Below are 23,458 nucleotides of genomic sequence, written 5' to 3'. Positions count from 1 at the left end.
CATTTTAAAAAGAAATAATCATTCATCAGATCATCATAAATTAACCAAGTGGTGCCGATGGCAAAGAAAAGATTGGTATTAACTAGTAGTAGGTGTTTGGTATGTTAAGTTTTTAATAGTTTCACTCAAACTAGTGCTCTGTTTGATAACACCACCATTCACGGTTTTTAAAATCCCACCGCTCAAGGTTATAGAATCCGTAGCTACTACGCGATTTGTTGAAGTTAGGAAAGTTAATTATTCACTTGAGTTGTAAGATAATATTAATTGTTTTTCAAAACATCAGTAGCGTGCCTAATCGATCGACTTGATACCTTTTTTCTCACTTACTTTGTTATCGGATATGAGATGAATAATATATTTTATTTTTAAAAGTCGCTTATGGGTAAATCCAAAAGGAAATGTTACCTGCTTCGTTTGCTGGAAATGATGTTGTTAATAAAACACACTAGGTAAATACATTTGAATTCGGCTATTAAGTCATACTCCTTAGACTGTAAGGAAAGGATCTAGAAGGAATTGGAGTTCTGTGTGTTTGGGAAGTAAACAGCCACCAAGGACATGCTAGTGAAAGAATCCTACGAATATCGATGATTCATAACATTATTAGCCACAGGGCTAGACATCGCCTCTGACTTCTTTTTGTTAGATTTGCTGTGTAATATCTCAAACCAGTCATAGCTAAATAACTGACCATTACTTAAGGGTTTTTTTGGGTAAAAGATGACGACCTTTCTTCGGTTCCTTTTGAAATTCCCACATTATTAAGGAAAAGATTGATTAAGGTCTTTTCGCACTTGCCTACGTCACCGAAACTCTCACGCTTACCGCCGGGAAAGTCCTAAGGTTACGATTAAACCTTAATAATTTAATATATGGCGAATGTGTATTTTAATATAATTTACTTCTCGAGAATTTATGGAAGATATCCTTGTGGCAAGAGAACAGGTCATTAGTAGTTTAAGGACTAATGGATCGAAGTACCCCAACCTAGGCCCTATTTTCCTCCCGTTTGTGGCAGGGGATTTTCAACGCACAAAATAATTGATTTAAAGGCAAATCGACTGAATAGTCCTTTACCTATTAAGCAAATTAAGGCAATATAAAAGTAACAAGACCAGATATACACAACTTATCACACAACTTATTAAATGTGTAACTTTAACGCAGAGCTGAGTGAATGCAAGAATTGACATTTGATACTATACTTTATTTAATTTAAATTGTGGAATTACAATAGCTATAGAACTGGTGATTCTGATAAATCTCCTCAGGGTTCAAGAGAGCCCTTGACTTCGCAGTTATTTGACCTCTGGTGTTATCTAAGTTGCTAAAGTTTAGTCTAATTACCAATTGTTTTTCGAGTTCCGCATCAAACTGTGTCATAAAAATATGTAGAAAGTGTGTTATGTAAACATGTATTAAGTAGGAAGAGGGTTTGTCCTGTTTTAAGGGTTTTAAGGGTTGGTAAAGGGTAGGTACTAAAGAAAAGCATGAAATGAATTCAAATAAACTTTAATAATCTCTTCAACGTCTACAGCTTGAGAATTTTGATCAATAATCGTCAATTACTATGAATAATTCCAAGATAAGTGCAAATACGCGTAACATTGGTTGTCAAAGTAACCTCGTAAACAATCATAATAATAATTATGTTATGTAGTATTAAATACTGTCATATTGCTCATCATTATCACCTAGAGACGATAACTCTTACAAATAAACGTGAGATTATTTTCCTCTTAAATGACTACAAAATCAGGAATGTCCAACATCTTCAAACGCTAAAGATACAACTACAAAATTATTATAACTTAATTACAAGTGAGACAAATTATTGCGATCTCAATAAATAATAACATAGGGTGTCGAACTACTCGTAGCCACGGATATAAAGCTCCTTTTCATTCGTCTAACTTGGAAAGCTATGTGCATCAACTATGTCCGCCCCCTCTTCCCCTCCACGGCACAGCCGCGTACCCATAGTCACTTAATTAATTCTTACACAGTTATTACAAGGGCGACTCATGCCTCAACTCGCACATCTAAATTACTATAGTATAAAACGTGATTCCAGTAATTCATATACTCCGTGTAAATAATTGGTATTTAGGCAAATAAACAGTTACAAATAATATTATACTTAATATTAACATCTCAAATATTTAACAAACAAATATTTAACAAAATAACATCTGTACAATCAATTCAATTCGTTTCGAAATATTAGTGAAGCCTTTATCTATTCTTTTGACGTAAGTAATTTCACAGAAAAATAATCTTTGTGATAATGTAAATATGTGCCTAGATGAAATATCGTTTTCCAAAAATATAAATTAAAATACTGAGTTTAATTAGTTGATGAACTGTGTCGGGGAGCGAGTGTCTGTGGAGCAGCGCTCGGGCGCGCTCGGGAGACATCGGCAGTGTCTCGTCGACAACCACTAGTAAAAAACCTCAAGTACACTTCGTTTCGTCTAAAACACTACTTCGTTTAATAAATAATTAATTAAAACAATAGAACTTTGACAAAAGTAGAACATTAAAGCCATCAAAAAGATGCGTTAAAAATTTTCATCAACAATTATTGTGTAAAATTGTCTGCAATCGTTTGTTGAACGGTTGCTCGACTACTTTTGTCAAATTTCGTAACAATTGTTGTCTATTTATTGCTCGTAAACTACCTAACTACTGTCGCTACGTTTACCACTAGTTGTTATAATTAAACTATCGAACTGACTAAGAGAGGTGTGTACCTAGAGAGTAGGATCCAAGTTCACTCGCGATGCCTTTGTATACAAGCTGCGAAGCACAGAACACCGAGAATATAAAAATATACCAACGATTGGTCACTGACGGTAGATCACAAGTAACGATATAAAGAAATAACATTAAAAACATGGTCACGTGGAACTATAGAAAATGATAGATGTACAAAACTTTACCGCACCTGTTAAGATTTTACTACTCTTTGATTTTATAGTGGTGATAATTTCAATCCTTGTCATGTCAGTTACGAGCTTAGAAACGAGCATTTCAGAAAACTATTATATATAACTAGCTTCTGCCAGCGGTTTCACCCGCATCCCGTGGGAACTACTTCCCGTACCGGGATAAAAAGTATAGCCTATAGCCTTCCTTGATAAATGAGCTATCTAACACTGAAAGAAATTTTCAAATCGGACCAGTAGTTCCTGAGATTAGCGCGTTCAAACAAACAAACAAACAAACTCTTCAGCTTTATAATATTAGTATAGATATTACAAAAGCTAAAACAAAACAGTTCAACTTGGCAAGTATGAGTACCTCTGAGTGTGATCGAGTCGAGGACGTCTACCATATTTTGGTGGAATGTGTGCGGAATGGGCCTGAAAGAAATTTATTTGAGACTGCGTGCAACATTAGTTTACATGAGTGCGGTATATGTAACAGCATTCTGGCTTACCCATTGTCAGAGCAAGCTAGAATGCTTTATAAATTAGTTCAGTATGCTCTAAAAAGAAGGTCTTAGTTTAATTTTAGTAATAGGTATTATTATAATTTCTGTATAGACATATTTTTGTAAGCCTAATGGAGATGGCATGATCATGTTTGATCAAATCTCCTTTTTCATTAATAAAGATAAAAAAAAAGGATGAGTACCTACTATGACATGTTTTTCAGCTAGTTACATACATTATTACATTCACAAAAAGGGCTGAACTTAGATTTAAGCGAAGTAAGTCATTAATCTTATCTGTTTCAGCTATGGGGAAACGTGCTTTTGAGTTTCTTTAATAAGGTCACAAAGTTAACTGAAATGCCGGCTTCGTTTGTCGTAAGACTGTTGAAAGCCGCAGTGAAAGATGCCTGGACTTGCAAGGACCCACCATCGTCGTTAATGGCCAATTCAAAGTAAAAATGTGTTGATAGTTATATAAGTTATCTCCGAGAGGTGCATAGGTTATACCGTTGTTATTCTCATGACTCATACAGCGGTCCGGCCATTTTAAACGTGACTGTGTGAGGTAAATAACAATACACACAAACAATGCTGTTTATTATTTACCTGATACTACATCATCCGATAGTAAATCCATATTCAGTAAATGCCCATTATTTCGATATTCGTATTTTTATTTAACGAAGACTTGCATAATAAATTTTACGGCCGGTTCATTGCAACTGTTGATTTAACAAGATTTTCTAAAAACATTGAGAAATTAACGTGAGACATTTTTTTTATTGATATGTTTAATAAATAAATTGACAATATCATTGAAATATTTAACTATAGTATATTTTACCTATACGAGGTTTGTACGTGTTTCATGAAATAGTATCTTTCCCGGAATAATTGAAAAATTCATAACTTGCTGTGTAACGATCCTATTTCTTAAAACTCGTCATGAGACCTCATAATCGCGAAAAACAAGGCTTTCTCAACAATATATGTATAAGTTACAATCAATTGTCATTTTCACTATTCATATGATGACCACAATATAGGAAAAATGTAAGTTGAGATTCAAATTTTCAAGGATGAAAGGGAGATTTAAGATATTTGTATCATACAAGTAGGAATGTAGTCAGAAATATATAAAAACCAAAGTATAGACTAGCTAGATTCAAGGAACGGTGTGGGGGCAACGGGGAGTGGACGCTATTTGTTACAGCAAGCACTCAACGCGTAAGGGTTGCTAAATAATAATGACTAGAGCACGAAATTCAACTGTTAATGTTCCAGCAGCAAATATAAAAAAATGTTGAGAGTTCACTAATTGTGTACGTATTCCGAGAAAGTGTGAAAACATTGTCACGTAACTTTTCAATTAGAACCCACTCCCGGGCGCCCCAGCATTTCTTCTACTTCAGTAGACTTCACATACCCATCGAAAATTCAAAAGCGATTACGCAAATCCAACTTCTTATTATCCTAATCTATAAAAAACGTGTAATAATCCAATACAATAATTTAACTATTCTTATAAGCTTACTAAGATTTGAAGTGTTCGTTTCGTTTAAAATAACTGCTATTACATTCGATAACTTATCGAGCTAATTATTTTAACTATTAATAACTGATCTAGTGTAGTTACCTAGTTATTGTTAAATGGCTTTTCGTCCATCATGTGGTATTATAAGGTTTCTCTTCAATCATAATGATGACTCGTATTAATTTATTACTATTATGTGTAGGCCGCGATATTGTCACTAACGAGTTCATTTGTTTTCAACAACATTTGTTATCTCGCCGTCATTATGTAAAACGGTTGGTATGTTTTCCCCCTATTTTTTCGTACAATTATTTGTAGATTGTGGTTCGAAGGTGTTGTTTTGTTTTTATTGGAATCTGCAGTTGTCATATCGGATTTTCCAACCGTCTTACAAAATGAAGGGTACAGTTGTTTCCAAATATGTAGTATTTGAATAGAAGTTCAAAGATTTTATATTGATTACGTGTTGTCGACTATATAAATGTATGTAGTACAAGGTCTTTCTGTACCTATAGTTAAGTACATCGTCGTTGTTATTGACATAAAAAAAATATTATTCGGAGCGTTCAGCAGTTGACATGACTGACCCGTGACTATCGCATCATACATCATTTGGATAGTGGACATCACTTTGAGAAATTACTTTTACTGGAATAACGTCAGAGATAGTTGTGTGAGCCTCGTTATAGCAGGGGTAGATATGTCTGCCATACGTGTCACGTATGCCTGCTACGTGAACACGCTACATGCTACTTTATTGACTAAGCTACAGCCATTTCCATAAGACCAAATGATAACTATATTATTAGGAAGAATTCACGCACATCTTATTTTGGCATCTAATCAATCAGATGTCCAAGTTACTTAAACTACCGTGCCTCTGAGAACAGAATTTCCCCGTTCGGAAAATAATGCATAATTTCGCGAAGACATATCTGGAGGATTACTTACGATATCTTTATAGCCGACCTTAACGCAACACTTGGGAAGACAGACCGTTATCCGACAAAGACGCTCGACATTTTGTAAGTTACGACTTTTTAAGACTTCCTAATTATTTCGTTTGAGCCAAGTTGTGGTGAGTTGTGACTAAAGTTGATTCGCTTCAGGCGTTCTGTATGCTTGTAGCCTGAATTCAATACTGGCGATATAAATCATAGAAGAAGATTATTATAATTTAATATTTTTCTTATAAGTTTTAGTATTTTTTTGTAATTTTTTGAATTTGACAAATTGATTTTTTTTTAATTTTATTATTATTATAAACGCAACTGAAGTTACTGCGTTATCAAATCCTGTTTTAACTTTTATAACAAAGTATTATTTGGACAATTTATTTGCATAATTTTGGCAAATAAAACCGAAATTGGTTTTTAAAACCCGATTTTATGAATATCATTAAAGAATAGTCCACTCGTTTGGTCTTACGGTTGTACAATGATAGCTGTGGAAGTCCGAACAGCTTAGGAAGCCTTAACATAGCGTGCGTGAGTTCAGTAGAAGTGAGTAGAGGTGAGTAGACGGAGGCGATGAGCGGGCGCGAGGCGGCGCGGGCGCGGCGCGGCGCGGAGAGGCGCGCGCGGGCCGTCAGAGAGTGCGCAGCGGCGCGTGGCAGTCCACGCGAGACATCCATTCTATGTCGCGCGTTGTTACCTGGAAGAAACCGAAACATAGATTTAGACTTTCTTAGTACAGACTCAGAAGATCCTGCATATAATAATAGGAGAGACTGTAGTGTACTGTATTATCACCGATATCTGTCGTCTCGTTGTCGCATAGACGCGGAGAGTGCACACTATACTCTATGGCAGTTGGCGGGAAACCGGGAGAGTGTGTGGCACGGGAGTAAGACGTTATGTGGGCAAGCGAGCCGATATCCTAATTATCGGATGGTAATTACAGAGACACAGGTAGGGCGAACACTACATTTGGCGACGAGTGAAAATATGATATTGGCGGCGTGTCTGTAAGTAGCGAACATTATTTCTTTTGAATTGAAAAGAAAGGAAGGGGCAGGTATGGTAAGTTCAGTTTGCGGATTAGAAGTCCCCCTAAACAGCCGAAATCTGAACAAATTGGCCGTCTGTCCAAAGAACGTGCAAGTTAAAGTTTCTAGTAAGGATGCTAGTATGGTATCCAGTCACCGACTCGACTATAAATTATTGTATGAGACTAAAGAATCTCACACCAGTGCTCATGTCTAGGTTTTACTTGGAAAGTTTAATTGTGTGTTCTTTGAAGCATATAAGTAAGTTGTACGTTAGTAATTGTACTGTATATTCATCACATAAGGGTTTTCCAGAAAGCCTGTATCATAATATCACATTGCGTATGAAATTCATTTTTCACCAATTGAACATAGAACATTCATTTGTTTTAAGATTGGTGCGAATCAGTAAATCGTTTTAATGCTGTGATGCTACATGATGGCTATGATTACAGCATACAGCCAAACACCTGTCGTGGGAGTAATTTCCTTTATGAAAGATAAATTACATTGTGTTCCTAGTTCCTATCATAAAGTAAATAATCTTTGGTTCCCATTGACTATAAAAGTGTGAAAAGTAATCAAATCAAATCAAATCATTTATTTCATGTAGGCCTTTACAAGCACTTATGAACGTCAAAATTATAAATAAGTTTGCTTCTAGTTGCCCATTCCAAAAGTAGCTTCCTATGGAGAAGAACGGGCAAGAAACTCCATGGTTACTCTTTTTAAAAACATAATAGGTGTTACAATTTGTATGTATTGATACATACGATAATAACATGAAAAAGAAATGTTTACAATATTTTTTGGGTTGACTTTGAGAAAGTTATACAATGCGAGTTGAACTATATAGGAAGTTATAAGAGAAAATTATTACACAAACTATTTTAAGAAGTTAATAAATTAAACAAACCAAGTTATATAAAGCAAAAGAAATAATAACTGGGAATGCAATTATGACTGAAAGTTTCAAATTAATTTGTAACTTGTAATATAGTGAAATATTTGGTGAACTGAGTGCATAATATTATAAGTACCTTGAGTTTGTAAGCGACTCCCTACTACAATAATTAAGTAGTTATTTCTACTAAATAATCTGTTTTGAATTGAGTAATTTTAAGTATTTGAAAGTTAATCTGGACGAGTACCTTCTTTAAATCTTGATTAATTTCAGATTTTCTGTGCTGGTGGTTTGGATAATATAAGCTTCCAAACCTAGCTTCCCTCCCAGAGTCTAGTTAACTACTTACTTGCTACATTGTTCTGGTACCAACTTACTTCAAGAGACTTGCTTACAATATAGTGGATATTACAAGAACAAACTGGTGGTTTTGTACCTTTAGTCAACTGTTCTATAAATGACAAACATGTGCTAGGTATTTAGTTAAACAAATAGCACATTGAAGGACCATTGTAAGTTGGACTATGTATGTTGAAGTACTTACCCAGCTATACTGGTATGTATGCACATATGTACAACATTCCAACCCGTCAACGCTTCCAGTGGGTTGCCTATCTAGTTAATGTTAATTATAACGGTTGCTCAGTCACCCTGAATATAATTCTAATCCTTTTAATTTAGTTTGTTTTGCAGTATTAAAGAGGTTGTTATGTTACAACAGAGATATCTCAGAAGATGCAGAACAGGAAAACAGTACCAAACAGCAATATTAGATGGAAAATGTGGATCAAAACTTTTGGTATTCAATAGATAGAATCTTTGGTAAACATCCTAACTCATAATCCTAATTTGAGTATTTTAGGTGAATATGAAACTCTTAGACCAAAAGTTTAAGGAACTAAGCAATGGAGCATTTTTGTACTTTAATTAATTCCCATTAAGATTTGTTGGGACAATGCTGCTTTATTTACCTAACTGGGGTTTCACATCTGTGACAAAATCTTAAAAGAATGAAACATGGAAGGAGTTTCAATATAGATACTTACTCTGGGTACTGTCTAATGATTTAGATTTCATAATTTGGTGATTGCTTGTGCTTCTAAAATATAACCTTCAAGATTCAGGCTTGAGTGGATTTTAATTGGTACCACAATTGACTGACATTGGTGCAGTTTAACAGAGTAGCCCTCATTGTAATATTGCTATTTATTTGTAAATTATACTTTACAGTATTGCAGTGCCCAACAAGAATTATAAGTGTAAACTAAATAAACTTACATAGAAAGTTGTTGGGAGAATAACATAACCAAGACATGAAATAGAATCCATTTATTGATTTGAGATTAATACATCTATCTTTTGAAGTAGGTACAATGTGTAGCCTTCTCAGTTGTTGGATACAAATGTTCTTGGCATACTGATTGTTGTTGTTGCTTTGCCACCCACTTGTGAAACCTGGAGATGCCTGCTGACCGAACAGTTTTTTGAAATTTTCAAAGCAGCGGCACCGAGCTGCCTGGGTCCTGTGGCACCTGCATTTTATCTGCGGCGCTTGGTTGTTCACTAAGTAGGTACCTACTTCATAGGTTCTAGATTTCTATTCGGCGTTGCTGGGCGCATGAATTGGGAATCCTGCGGCCAATCTATAGGTGGACGGACGTTGTAGAGGGGTCGGCGATCGTTTCTACAGGGGGAATTGTGCATCGACGGGAGCGCTGTTTGTGAGTTGCTGTTCACTTTGATGAAAGGAGGAGGAACGGTAGTTGAGAGTCTCTATTGATGGATTCTATTCTATGTTAAGGTGTTTGTTTGTGTTTTGTAGTTTCACTGAATGTCACAGCTACAGATTACAAAGCTGATGACATCTGTCAAAGCGCGTTTCGTTGCACGACGTAGTTGTTAACTAAAATCCTTAAAAGCTGATAAGTTAAACGTAACTATAAAGCAACGGCTTTATAGGTGCCTACGTTGTAATCGTAACGTACACATAGCACTAAAGTTAAATTTGTAGAATTGCGCCCCTGGACACTCATTGATGTAGAACGCTCGAAGCTTAGGTATATCAGAATTCTTTTAGAGAGTGTATCTGCAGAAGCATGCAAGTGCCGGTGCTGATCCATACGGTTGAAAACCGGATTACTTGTTGCAATGCTGAGATAAGGAATTAAGCTTTGAAATATTCCACTCTCAATTAATAAAAGGAAACTGTTACCAAAATTAGTTGAGTTTGATTCATATTATGCTTTAAGCATTTGCTATTAATTTCATTTGTAATAATTTAAATAATTTTGCAATGGGGTGTCAAATTAAATGTGAACGGTGGCTGGTCCAAGCGATCTGTAACTATGTAAACATGATTGCCAGGTAGGTTGGTTCCGAGTCTAATAGGAATACCTACCTTTACTTAACACATTAGTAGTGCACTAAACTGTTAGTGCTCTGTTGTCATCGAGATTAAATGTAATTCCCCTAGTAGTACAATTTTTAGAATAGTTAACGATACAACATGAGTAAACGAGATATCTTTTCCGTCAGGAGAGCTGCGTTTCGACCGTTTAAGTTTTAAACATTGTATAACAGGTATACTGGCACTTAGACACGTTGAAAAGCAGATTGGAAATACAAAGGTATTTCATTTGTAGACACAATTTACCACTTAGGTACAACCGTATAAATTATTGTGTTATGTTGTTATCAATAAAAAAAAAACTTCTGAAATATTAAATTAAATTCTACTTTTAGTCATTATGTATGTGTAAGTACTGGCAGAAATCTGCTAGTTCACGAGCCCACTGCGGAAGTCAACCGGGTACGTACGTTTGTGTGATCATAATTACTATGTATTTATGTACCTACATGTTTGAAAAACTAGAGATCGTACGGCAGTACTAAATAGTAGAACTATTATATTTGTATTCGTAAAGCTTTGCGAGGCACGTTCCACTGTTGCTAACAGTAAGGTCCGTGAGAAATCGTAAAGTTGCGCGAAAGTATTAAATAGTAGAACTATTATATTTATATTCGTAAAGCTTTGCGAGGCACGTTCCACTATTGCTAACAGTAAGGTCCGTGAGAAATCGTAAAGTTGCGCGAAAGTATTAAATAGTAGAACTATTATATTTATATTCGTAAAGCTTTGCGAGGCACGTTCCACTGTTGCTAACAGTAAGGTCCGTGAGAAATCGTAAGGTTGCGCGAAAGTATTAGATAGTAGAACTATCATATGTACCTATAGACCTATATGCCTGAGAGGCGAGAACTTGTACAGCTTTACGAGGTGCGACCTGCATGGTTCGCGAGGATTCGTATATGTTGTGTGCAAGTCTTGTACAGCTTTACGAGGTGCGACCTGCAAGGTTCGCGAGGATTCGTATATGTTGTGTGCAAGTCTTGTACAGCTTTACGAGGTGCGACCTGCAAGGTTCGCGAGGATTCGTATATGTTGTGTGCAAGTCTTGTACAGCTTTACGAGGTGCGACCTGCAAGGTTCGCGAGGATTCGTATATGTTGTGTGCAAGTCTTGTACAGCTTTACGAGGTGTGAACAGCAAGGTTCGCGAGGATTCGTATATGTTGTGTGCAAGTCTTGTACAGCTTTACGAGGTGCGAACAGCAAGGTTCGCGAGGATTCGTATATGTTGTGTGCAAGTATAAAATGGCAGGGCCTGGCATGGACTTGAAAGTCACGTTCCACTGTCGTGGAGTCCTTGAGTAACACTCAAAGGTTTGCTTTAAACGGCGCGGCGGTAACTTGTTGGTAAGGTTATTGAAAGTGGTAATGGTAAGGTAATGTGTGAGTAAAAGGTAAAGGTAATAATTTCCATAAATCGTCAGTGTAAAACGATTCGACTGTAGTGACATTTCAAAGTTGTCCGGTTGTTTATAAAACACTAGCAAACGCTACGCTAGTAAAATGCACGTAAAAGTCATTACGGGGCTTTAATCGCAAGTACGAAGCGTCAGGAAAAACTTCATTTCATCATTATTGTTTCAACTCTGAAGCTAGAAATAAAATTCTTACATTGGGACAATGCATTCTGAAACTGTTTTTCAAGTAAGTGAAGTAAAATTATTCAGTCAAAGCCCGACAAGGACAAAGGCAATACTTGGTCATTTGAAGGAAAAGGGAAAGGAGTAGGTAGCTAGAGTAAAATGTGAGGAAACCACTGGGAGTATGAAGATTTATTATATTCCATTAATAGGCAGGTACAGTTTGGTTTTATCTATTTTTATATTCATTTTGATTTTGCCGCTAGTGGATCTCAAGTGTTCGTAATTGTTTCGAGCATGAGATACCTACCTGAATATGTCATTGCCTAGATATATAAGTAGATGATTTCGATAATAAACTGTTTGAATCGGACCAAGCAAGATGAGTGCTCGTTGGCTGAACGTGCAGCAATATTTGAGACTGTTTGATTCCACATGGACTAACAGGCGGGATATCGGTGTCCATCGACTGATCACCAGACTGGTTATTGATGTCGGCAAAGTGACGGAGTTTAATTTGCTTTTACTAAACAAAGGAAGGGATGTAGTGTACTGTATTATCACCGATATCTGTCGTCTCGTTGTCGCATAGACGCGGAGAGTGCACACTATACTCTATGGCAGTTGGCGGGAAACCGGGAGAGTGTGTGGCACGGGAGTAAGACGTTATGTGGGCAAGCGAGCCGATATCCTAATTATCGGATGGTAATTACAGAGACACAGGTAGGGCGAACACTACAGAGACCTTATCTAGCACTTTTTTTAGTGGAATATCCTATAACCCCTCCCGCTGAAGATGCAGCGTGAGAGAGTGAGTGTCAGACATTTAGTGACTAAATCCCAACATGCTATGTTATGTAAAAGAACCACAGTCACTCTTTCGAACAATCCTGCAGCCCCAACAAGACCTAATAGGGTACAAATTACTTCATACGGTGTACTCAACACTAAGTCTACTAAAGCCAACGGCTATGTCTCACCTGGTGCATGGAGTAGACGGCCAGCACGACCAGCACATGCATGATGTTGTGCGAGTTGAGGCAGCGGTCCACCGTGCCCGGGAACCACTTCTCCGGAATGTGCATGGCTCCGATCACGCCGCCGCCCAGGGATACGGCGTCCTGGAATATTCAAGAAGCTTTTTGAAAATTCTTCTGCCAGTGTTAATTATAACAAAGACCTCCTTTTTGATAAGTCAGTCGAAAATAGTAGGAAAAAAGACCGAGAGAAGATAAATAAATAAATCAAAATTCTAAAGCGGTTATTGAATTGATCTTATTTTCAAGGCATAGGTAATGGCATAATACGTGGATTAGGCGTATAAGAGGATACAATTTTTGTAATTTGTTATGAACTTGGACGCAGATTGGTCTATTCGTCTCGAATTGTAAACTTTTTACATAGATTTCTGATATCATCAATCTAAGTTATTTTCCTTGAGGAAAATGAGGAACCGTGCACATGATGACGTTCGGTCGACAATTATAAAAGTAAATCGTGCGTTACTTATGAGCAAAATACATATGATTAAAATTTATATAAACACTAGTGCAATTAAAGCAGGTTTTTCCATCATCATGCCAACATATTATACTTATGTCATCTATATTATGTCAGATCTACATAAGGTAAATACCGGTTGGATCGTAAGGGACTCATCGCTAGTAATATTTCATATTAAAATCCCTCGTCTCTAAGCCCTCTTGTTGGCCATATATTTACGATGGCTTTCCAATGGGGCAGATGCAGTACCCAAGGGGTGCTCAAGACTCAAAAGGGTCAAGGATCTCAAATGAGGTCAGGGGGCTTAAGGAGACTGCGAAATGAAGAACTCAAAAATATAATATTTATCCTCGGTTCACGGCACCGAGAAGTTAGCCAGGAATATTCTTGCTTCAACACTGGTTGACTTTGAGATGCCGCACATAGCCGAGGCTATGGATGCATGGAAAATTACTTGCCCGAATGAAAATCTACCCAGCAACCCGTCTTCCCAGAGACAGTGGGATGAGCCGCTCTGCAGAGTAACCCGGAATAATTTAATAGAAACGGCAATTACTCCTGCTGAGCGAGCGCGCCTACTGGCTGTGGGTAGATGGGAGTCGGGACTTTGGCTGCAGGCACTACCGTCGTCAAACATTGGCACCATGTTTGACGACACAACTTTCCGCCTCGCTACCTGTTTACGTTTAGGAGCACCGTGCTGCTCCCCTCATCGCTGCCACTGTGGTGAGGCTGTCACCAGCCTCGGACACCACGGCCTGTCGTGCAGCCGTAGTGCGGGCCGTATTGCGCGGCACGCAAATATCAACGACATTATACGTCGGGCTCTTGTTGCCGTCGGGGTGCCAGCTGTACTGGAACCAAATGGCCTGGCACGCGACGACGGTAAGAGACCAGACGGCATGTCTTTATTCCCTTGGAAGATGGGTAGGCCTTTAGTATGGGACGCAACCTGCGTCGATACTCTTGCGCCATCCCATCTTCCAAGTTCTGCGTGCTGTGCTGCTGCTGCCGCTGCGGCTGCGGAGAACCTCAAGCGGCGGAAATATAGTGGCCTTGTCGGCAACTATATTTTCGAACCGTTTGGGGTTGAAACCCTCGGGTCGTGGGGTCCGAATGCGCACACCCTATTTAAAGACCTGTCTAGGCGGCTGGTTGACGCTTCTCGTGACCAAAAGGCTGGCTATTACCTCGGACAAAGGATCAGCATGGCCATCCAACGAGGTAATGCTGCCAGCCTCTTGGGTACGCTCCCAGTTGACAGCGATGGGGATGAATTTTTTGACGCCTTTTAGATATAGTGTATATATATTTTTTTTGTTCTACTAGGAAAGTTTTTTTTTGTGTTGTAAATATGTATATAAATTTGATTAACGCGAGTGATGTAATTAAATAATATTTATCTTTTTTTTTCACACTTAAACCACGTAAGGAGATAAGCCTCCCACGCACCATTATTCATGAAACAGGACCCAGACAAAGATAATAAAAACTACACTATTGCCGCCAAACTTCCTGTCAAGTAGAAATGTAGTCAAATACAATAATGACAAACCTTAGCAATACCTACAGCGAAACACCAAACACGACTCCACAGCCGAGAGGTGTAGGTACTTACGGTACAAACATAACGTTGACCTAATATAATTCAATGAATGTTAGTTTACCGAGAGCCGGGAGTAAGTTAATTGTGCATCTTCATAACTGAAGCCGTACGGGGCCGGGCTCATTTGTAGCTAACGAGCTGTGTAATCGCTTTACGCATTGCGATCCTATTACAGCCCACCCGTCATCGTAAGGGATTGCTTCCACGATATTATTTATGAAAAATTGTTTTAGTTTCATATGGGAATGTAGTTATTGCGTTGATGTTTGTTTGGGTTGTTGTAAGTGCTTAAGTCGGCTTATCGGAAGAGAAGAATCCCTATTAGTCCTGATTTTGTCGTGATCGGAAAGTGTTTAATGCATTGATATATAACTACAGCTGCCTTTTTACACTGCTTAATCAATTGACTGATCTTCTATCTGATCTGAAAAAGTCAGATCATGGTGGAACACCTTTTCACGTCTGTCATCGCTAACTGGTCTCTATTTTAATTGCAAAACTTGCATCATTATCAGGGGTTACCAACTTCTTAAGGTTTTTACAACCTCTTGACTAAGGTATTATTTTAAGCACCAAGCAAATATCACATCGTAAATGGTGAAAGAAATTATTTAGTAGCTAATCGTGCTAATGATGAGTTCATGGTGATTCCCCTGGGAAATTATAACAACTAATCGGAGCGGTCATTGTACTACATATTTTGAGTGGAGGATAAGCTATGTAATTGTGTTCGGTTCGGTTAATGGCTTATGAGGTTATACGGCCATACTATCTGCTTGTATGTATGTTACAAAAATACAATTTCGTTTCACTTTAACCCAGAAACTCTTATGTTATGGATTATAAGCTGGCAAAGTTCCAGATTGTGTAATGGGCCAATGGCTTGGAGGCGGGACCACTGGCAAATACTTACAAAGAAAGAACTAAGTGCTGGAAGAGACGATAAAAAAAATCATTATTTTAATTGAGAGAAAAAGTAAAGCCTGGACCTGGAATTATGATGAGATACCGTTTTCGATCATTAATTTCAATATTTCTTTCTACACTTCTTTACCTTCATTAATAAATACTCCCCCAAACTCTAGAATGTCTCTAAGTACCTACCACATACTGATGCTACGTTTTTTTCATTTGAAGATAACATTTGCGGTTTACATTTATTTAAAGGTACGTGATAAGGAAAATTGAGGCAGGTAATGACCACAGGTAGGTAAAGGAAGTCGACTTTATCTTATCTCATTTTAAATAGCTCTCTTACATTTGACTCACGTACTTTTGCTATTTAGTATGAAGAGTTCTAAATGGGGTCTTAAAATAGGCTTTATTATACGTACCTATTGTTCTATCAGACGTGGTGGATGAGTTAGATCATCATCATCTTCCGAGCCTTTTCCCAGAAGATGATGAGTTAGAGAATGTACAATAATGTAAACATTACGACACATATCACTGAAAAAAGTTTTGAGTAACAAATAACAAACAATTGAGTAACCTGTTACATAAAAATAGTGACTACATAACTATAGTTCTTATTAGACAAATTCAGTTTTGTTATTAGAGATCTGTTATTAGTAGCTCGACAAAAATGATAACTTCTTAACAAATTTATTATTCACGTTGTACCAAAGTGTTCTAGAATAAATAACTTAATATGTGTATTATAAAACAAAAGTGTTATGTAAAAATAGCCACGTTTTATTGTTAGCGCGTACAAATCCGTTTGGTTAAAACTTGATCATGGGTTCAGTTATTAGTAACATCACTATAATATTATTGTAACCAAACTATTTTGTTATTTGTAACTGAACTTTTCGGTTAAAAATAACATAACTTTTTAGTTAGAGTGACTGCTCCGATCAGCCCGCGAAATTCAAATTTTCTTACGTTTTTTTGAAATTTGCTGGCCAGTGCTAGGTTGTATGTTGATTAAAATATTGTTCGCGATTGTAAGACGTATGTAGTTACAGAACTAATAATCATCAAAAGCATGAGTACAATCCTCCACGTTCTAAAAGGTCTAGCAATGACTTTGACCTTGAAAAAATCTTTTTTGCTAGACCTTTTAGAACTTGGAGGATTGTACTGATGCTTTTGATGATTATTAGTTCTGTAACTACATACGTCTTACAATCGTGAACAATATTTTAAACAACATACAACCTAGCACTGGCCAGCAAATTGCAAAAAACGTAAGAAATTTTGAATTTCGCGGGCTACCCTGTAGCATCAGCCTGAAGTGTTTTTTTTATTCTTGTAGATTTTCATTTACCTACCTATAAGAAGTTTTAGCAAGATATATCCTTCCCCAAATCTTACCTACTATGGTATTCATTTCGGTTACAAACTTGAGATAGAATAAGAAAAACAAATTTGTTTTTTACAATTATATTTATTTATTAAGTATCAAATCAATTAATTTTAGTAGGAACTTATAATTAATTCAGACAAAGAGCTAGCACACTATACTAGCCAAACCTAGCTACATACACTATAATAGTATTTAAAATTCGATCATTTCCATTTTTCATCAGGTAATGTCTGTACAACTGGCAAATCTTCCACTGTATACAGCATTATTTGGTTGTTTGAGTCCGGAGTAGTATTAGTACACTGAAATATAAAATAATATCCTGATCAAACTCTAACATGGTTTTATATGACGACCACTGTCCGAGACAGTGACAGGGACTGATGGCTGAACATGCCTTCCAAAGCACAGGATAACCTATTGGACAGACAACAACCCTGGATTTGGTTCGGCCTGCATTATCCTAATCAAACTGGGAACAACTTCACAAAATGACTTTCATGCTCTAAGTATTTTCCATGGGATTCAATTCCACAATCTCTGGATCAGGTGCCAAAGCCCCAAACCACTAGACCACAGAGACAGTAATGAAATTAAAAAGTAATCATTACTAACATACATACATGAATTATAACATATATAAATGTTTTTATTAAATATTTTAATGTTAACTAGCAAATGTCACGTGATTTCACCCGTGTAGTTCCCGTTCCCGTACTATGGAGATAAACTATAGCCTATGTTACTCACGGTAAATGTAGCTTTCTAATTATAAAAGGATTTTTGAAATTGGTGCAGTAGTTTTTGAGTTTATTCATTACAAACATACACACACACACACACACACACACAGAAATACAAATCTTTTCGCTTTATAATATTAGTGTAGATTTAAATGACTAATTAAGTATTAATTATTGTTATTATTACTTACAGTGTTCTCAAAAACATTTGACATTATATTGGTCAAAAGTTTGATTTGTGTCGTCAGCTTAGCCCGGTGTCCAATAATTGGCACTAAGTCTTTCAAGTCAGCCTCTGACAACATTTGGAGAGTCTCCACATCAATGGATTCTTCTGAAATAATATGGATAAGTTTAGTCTTTTTATCTCCGCACTAAGTCAGTTAGTCAGCTTGTTTACTAGTACCACGGGACTTTTCTTAATAAAAATAAGAGTTGGTTGGGAGAGGACAGGCCCTAGGTTATGTAGGTGCGGGGGTCAGTGGTTCATCTTCGGGTGTGGTAGGTAGGCAGTTAATAATATCATACACTAGGAAAGCAAAAGACCTGCATAAATAGTCAAACAATAGCTCATAACAGTCCATTGCTGAACATATATGCGTTCTCCAATACTGCAGAGTACTGTCATAATCTCCATGTTTGGAAGAAAACGCTGCTACCCTGCCGTTTCCTGGCCTACGAAGGTACCTATTAGGCGGTAAACCTTGACATCAGTCGCCTTGTGCGACACCCTGATGTGTAGTAGTATGGTGCTTGCTTTTCTACTTTTCGGAAAAGTAGCACTACGCATCAGAAGAATGCAAAAGTGCATCTAACGGGAAATGCCCTGTTTAAAATAGTGATTTAACGAATGAAACACTACCTATTGTCCTAATTATGTAAGAAATAGAAGTGAAAAACACTCACCCAAAAATTTTGGAATGTAAGCTTCCAATCCCCAAGACCGCAGATAGTCCGAGATCGTTTTCTCTGCCGCCTCGTCTACCGGCGGCGGCTCCATTCTTGAAATCTTCTTGACGTTGCTTGATGATATATGATTCATGCATAAAATCGAAAACGCCGGCTTTCCCGCTCGCCATAGACGATGCACATTGCACAACAGACACACATCCACTACCTAGACCTACACTCGCCTCGCAAGTACCTACTCGCAACGCAACACGAGAAGAACAGGTTTCTACAGGTTACTTCCGTGACCGTGTTTGATGCAACCAAAACGTTTTGTTATGCGCAGCATAACTTTATTCACCACCTATTATATTGCTGTATTATTGATAACCAAAAATATTCTAAAACCAACATAATCAATATTAGTTGATCACAGCCAAATTTTTTGTTTATTTTTAGTAACTTTGCAAAACAAATCTCAACAATACTATTTAGCTGGTTACAAACTAATATAGCAGACTTGAAAAACAGCAACTATTCGTTAAAAAAATAGTTTTAGTTGGGTCAACTGTAAAGTCACAAGTGTGTAGAGTATAGCAAAACATATTATGTTGCAAAGTGCCGAAACCGAATTTTGTATTGGATAACATAAAATTTTGTAGCTTATAACCAACTCAAATAACAAAAATATTTTTGTAAAATGTAACAGAAGCAGTTGATCAATACGTAAATGAAATTCGTTTGTCTTTTATCAAGGTTTGGTTATTTGTGAATTAACTCAACTAGTTTTGTAAAATACTTTTTTCAGTGATATGATTGTTCATTACAAATTGCTCTGAGTTCAACGAAGATGTTCAACTTCATAAATGAGAAGTCATGATCAGTCAAACAGCCATCCATCTCCCCACACTGGTAACATGCGGTATCCATTACCCAGCCCATAATGTGTTCAACATAGTCGACGAAATATAATACTCTAGTAAGTGTATGTTCGCACACAAAGACTTAATGTGTTCAGGATTTCCATTTGTCGCTTCCGTAGACTCCATTCCTCTAAGTGAAGAATATAGTCAAAATCCCTCTAAAAGTTTATGGAAATAGATTTTTTTTTTGCGACTGTACTTACTTTAATTAAGTGAAGTCTTACAATTTCGTGAAAACCGATACCTTTTTGAAAACGAAGTTGTCAGCTGTCTTGCCGCACGTGTGTGATTTTTTTGCTTAACTGCCTAAATATGCTTCAATTATGTATGAAATCTTGGAAATGTTCCCGTAGCCGTGCAGATTGTGAAAGTGACGAGTATAAGATGATTTTTGACTGAACATTTTTCATTTGCCTATAAAACGTAGGTAATTGAACGGTTCAAAAGAATTACGTAGATTTGTAATATTTTCTACCCTTTTCCGATATTTAATTAAATCTTCCAATTTTCATTATAATACTAATCGAAATCGATAGCACATTTTGGGGGAACGATTATCTTGCTTTGGGCCATTTATATTGGTTACAAAGTACGGAACTGGGAGTCATTAGGCAGAGTTCCAGCGGCATTGTGTCGTATTGAAAGGGATGGAAGGGCCTGCGCTTGTTTCACGAGCTCAGCTATAACTATGTAACTATGTCAGTAATTATTTGTGTGCCAGTAGTTTCTTAGCATGTAGGCAAAGGTTGTGGTATTGATTTAACAGTTTCCATGATGTTTGGGGAACTGGAAATACTGATGTGTAAGTATATAGGTAGGCAGTCAATAGGCAGATTATCTAAGAGTCGAGTTTATACCATATACTCTATGAACTCTATTACCATATACCTATCATTTTATTTTGAATCTCTGAATATATATATGGAATTAAGTAGTTCGATAAACACAATAGGGAGCAAGTTATGACTATGAAGCTGGATGAGTCTCATAAGTTGCGTGGTACCTATGCATCAAATAATAAATGGAACCTCTTTACGTAGACTGCATATTGTATGTGTAAACAGTCGATATAACATGATCACTTGATCAAAAATCAACAGAATCTGATCGATGATTTTGCTCAGTTAAATACATAAAACTGCAATCAATCTTTGTATATACACCGATCTATCTTCTACTTCCTTGCTCCTCCCAGTGAGGTCTAAATTCTCATAAGAACATTAGGTACGCTGATTATATAAGAGGGACAAACACGAGTTTTTGCGAATTCGTCAATATTGCGGAATAGTCGTATTTTCCTCAATTATCTACTTAATGACGTTTTTCTAAGCTGCGTTTGTTTTGGCACAAAACAATAGTTTGTGTTTTGTTTTTGTATTAACTAGTTCCAAAATAACTTTCCTTTCTAGTAGATTTCCAGTGAAGGCATTTGAATTAATTTGATTTACACTAAATTAAAACAAAAGAAAGAAAAATTTCCGTTTTCAATTCATAATTAATCATGGTCGTGTGTATACATAAATTACAATAAAATGCGGCACAAACTATGTATTCATGTGATTGGTATAAAATGTGCATTTCAGATAAGGATACCTTAGGTACTATCATATTTATTCTTTGAAAATACCCAAGCTAATGCATTACGTATAAAAAAGCATTAGAATCAAGTTGATAGATCGCGTGTTTCTTTCCGTTCCTTAGGCGCAACGGAACAATCAATAAACAATTATATTATCGTTACCGCCACACTTTCAGTGTTGCCACTAATAAACAAACTGACCATGGAAAAATACATTTCTTTTCATGAAATGTCAACTTTATTTGTTTAAACCTATTTATCTTTCCTGAAAGTTTTTCCGTTACTTAATTTTGATACTGGATATATCTAAAAGCCACTAACAGGTTGTTCTACGTAAGTAGGACGAGTGATCCTGTATCCCAAATAAATTAGATTTACCTACATCAGCAACATCTTGAATAATATAACGATGTTTCATCCAAGTTGTCATCTATTTAGAAACCCTTAACATCACAATTTCTTCGAATAAATTGCCATTAAAATTGGATATAAGTTAAAACGTAAGCTTGGTCTAATTCTCTTCAATAGAAAAACAATAGACTGTTATTCTAAGCTAGGGTTACAACGTCTGAGTGTCTGACATTTATTGCAAGTCTCGGCGACTTTTAGAACACAACTACTTTAGTTAGAGTGGCAGCTATTGGTTTCTGTACTGTCCTATGTGAGAAGCAAGTTCTTAGCAACATACCTCTATACGTAAGCGCGATGGTCAGACCTATCTGTCAGCTTGATTGTAGTACCCGTCTGCGAACTGTAAACTACATAAATTCTGCAACTAAGGGTGCATCTGTTCCAAACATTATGAGCGTCGATCTATTAGCTAAGATTCACAGGCAGACGTGTACCAGTACACAAGTCTGGTATATGGAGTGCCGTGGTTGTAGGCACTGGTGACGTCACACTGGGCTATAAATTGCACGTGTCAGCACTACTCCTGGACACGTGCCAGTTCTACGGAGCTCCTGATAATTGCACTCTACATCAGCGTTCAACACATTTTATGGTTGATTGGAAGCTAAGACTTTATTGGGGGGAAAATGGTGGAAAGCAGATTGTAGGTTTTCTTTTTATTTTTCTCTTGAGAACCTTCACCTTTTGGCAGGTTTTGTGGGCGATTTCTTGTCGTCATGACATGAGCTATTCAGCTTTGTTAAGAATATTACGCCTGCCATAACTAACTGATCAGGATCATGCACATTCTCAGTCTTCTCACTGAATTAGTTTCTCGTAATTTAGTAAACTATTACTTACCTTGTCAAACCCTACCTGAATTACACATAAAACATTTGAGAGTTTCCTAATAACAATCATTTAGATGTGGAAGATGACAGGGTACCTGCAGAAAGACGTGCAGTATAGCGTGCGGGTCTCCGCCGCCGAGGCGGGCTGCGCGCGCGCCGGCCAACAGTACCCGCATGCAGAAAGGTGCTGCGAAGCACAGTCGCCGCTCCCACGGTGACCAAGCACGCATCGCCTGAACACAAAGTAAAGTGAGAACTTGTGGATGTAAACCAGCTATAGGAATTAATAGGAATAACCATGATTTACTTTTAGTGGTAGGTAGAAGCAGTGACGTAACGTGGTCTCCAACAAACACGCTTTTGCAGTGTCTTTTTTCGAGTCAAAAGTGTCTGATGGTTGGTGGTGGTGGATGGTTTTACTGTCTGGGAAACCGTCCAGACACAACAGATTGAAAAAAAGAGAAGGCACGAAGAACTATTTCTACACCTCAGATTACTGCATGATATTGTAAGTAGGTATATAACTTGGCATATCAATTGGTACGTATACGTACAAGCTATGAATACCACTAATGCTTCCTATCCTTTATGCAAGAACTTCATACATGCTTTTTTTATTCAAGCAAATATTGATGAAAATAGGCCCATAATACTCATCGTTACCTTATAGAGTCCGAGCAGACTGCCGAGGCTGTAGACAGCGAGCGCGAGGTATCGCAGCGGCGCCGGCGCACAGTACACCGTCGCCGTCACCATAGGGATCGCCCCTGCAGGCAATACAACGAATAAGTGTGATTAAAGACATGTTGGC

The 23,458-nt window shown here is 37.2% G+C and overlaps 2 protein-coding genes across 3 annotated transcripts in view; both read right to left on the bottom strand.

The window, feature by feature from the left end:
* Positions 1-1,499: 1,499 nt before the first annotated feature.
* Positions 1,500-23,458, bottom strand: part of LOC124634398 (progestin and adipoQ receptor family member 4) — an 86,212-nt gene continuing 64,253 nt past the window's right edge. The window contains exons 3-6 of the mRNA XM_047169966.1: positions 23,311-23,414; positions 22,743-22,880; positions 12,837-12,977; positions 1,500-6,629 (exon numbers count right to left, since the gene is read on the bottom strand). Coding sequence (XP_047025922.1) covers positions 6,564-6,629; positions 12,837-12,977; positions 22,743-22,880; positions 23,311-23,414 — 449 coding nt within the window. The 3' untranslated portion in view covers positions 1,500-6,563. The remainder of the gene's footprint in view (positions 6,630-12,836; positions 12,978-22,742; positions 22,881-23,310; positions 23,415-23,458) is intronic.
* On the bottom strand, positions 17,339-19,631 carry LOC124634399. 2 transcript variants are annotated; one of them, XM_047169968.1, is made up of 3 exons: positions 18,923-19,631; positions 18,208-18,347; positions 17,339-17,575 (listed from the first exon to the last, which is right to left on the bottom strand). In XM_047169968.1, the coding sequence occupies exons 1-3, from the start codon at positions 19,056-19,058 to the stop codon at positions 17,477-17,479; spliced, it is 375 nt and encodes a 124-aa protein (XP_047025924.1). In that variant the 5' UTR covers positions 19,059-19,631; the 3' UTR covers positions 17,339-17,476. The 2 variants fall into 2 exon arrangements, with proteins under 2 accessions (XP_047025924.1, XP_047025923.1); XM_047169967.1 differs by having other exon boundaries at positions 18,208-18,350; positions 18,923-19,387.

This window comes from Helicoverpa zea, chromosome 11 (assembly GCF_022581195.2).
Source record: "Helicoverpa zea isolate HzStark_Cry1AcR chromosome 11, ilHelZeax1.1, whole genome shotgun sequence".
Lineage (NCBI taxonomy): Eukaryota > Metazoa > Arthropoda > Insecta > Lepidoptera > Noctuidae > Helicoverpa > Helicoverpa zea.
Note: the sequence above shows the minus strand (reverse complement) of the source record. Positions and strands in the feature narration are given on the sequence as shown.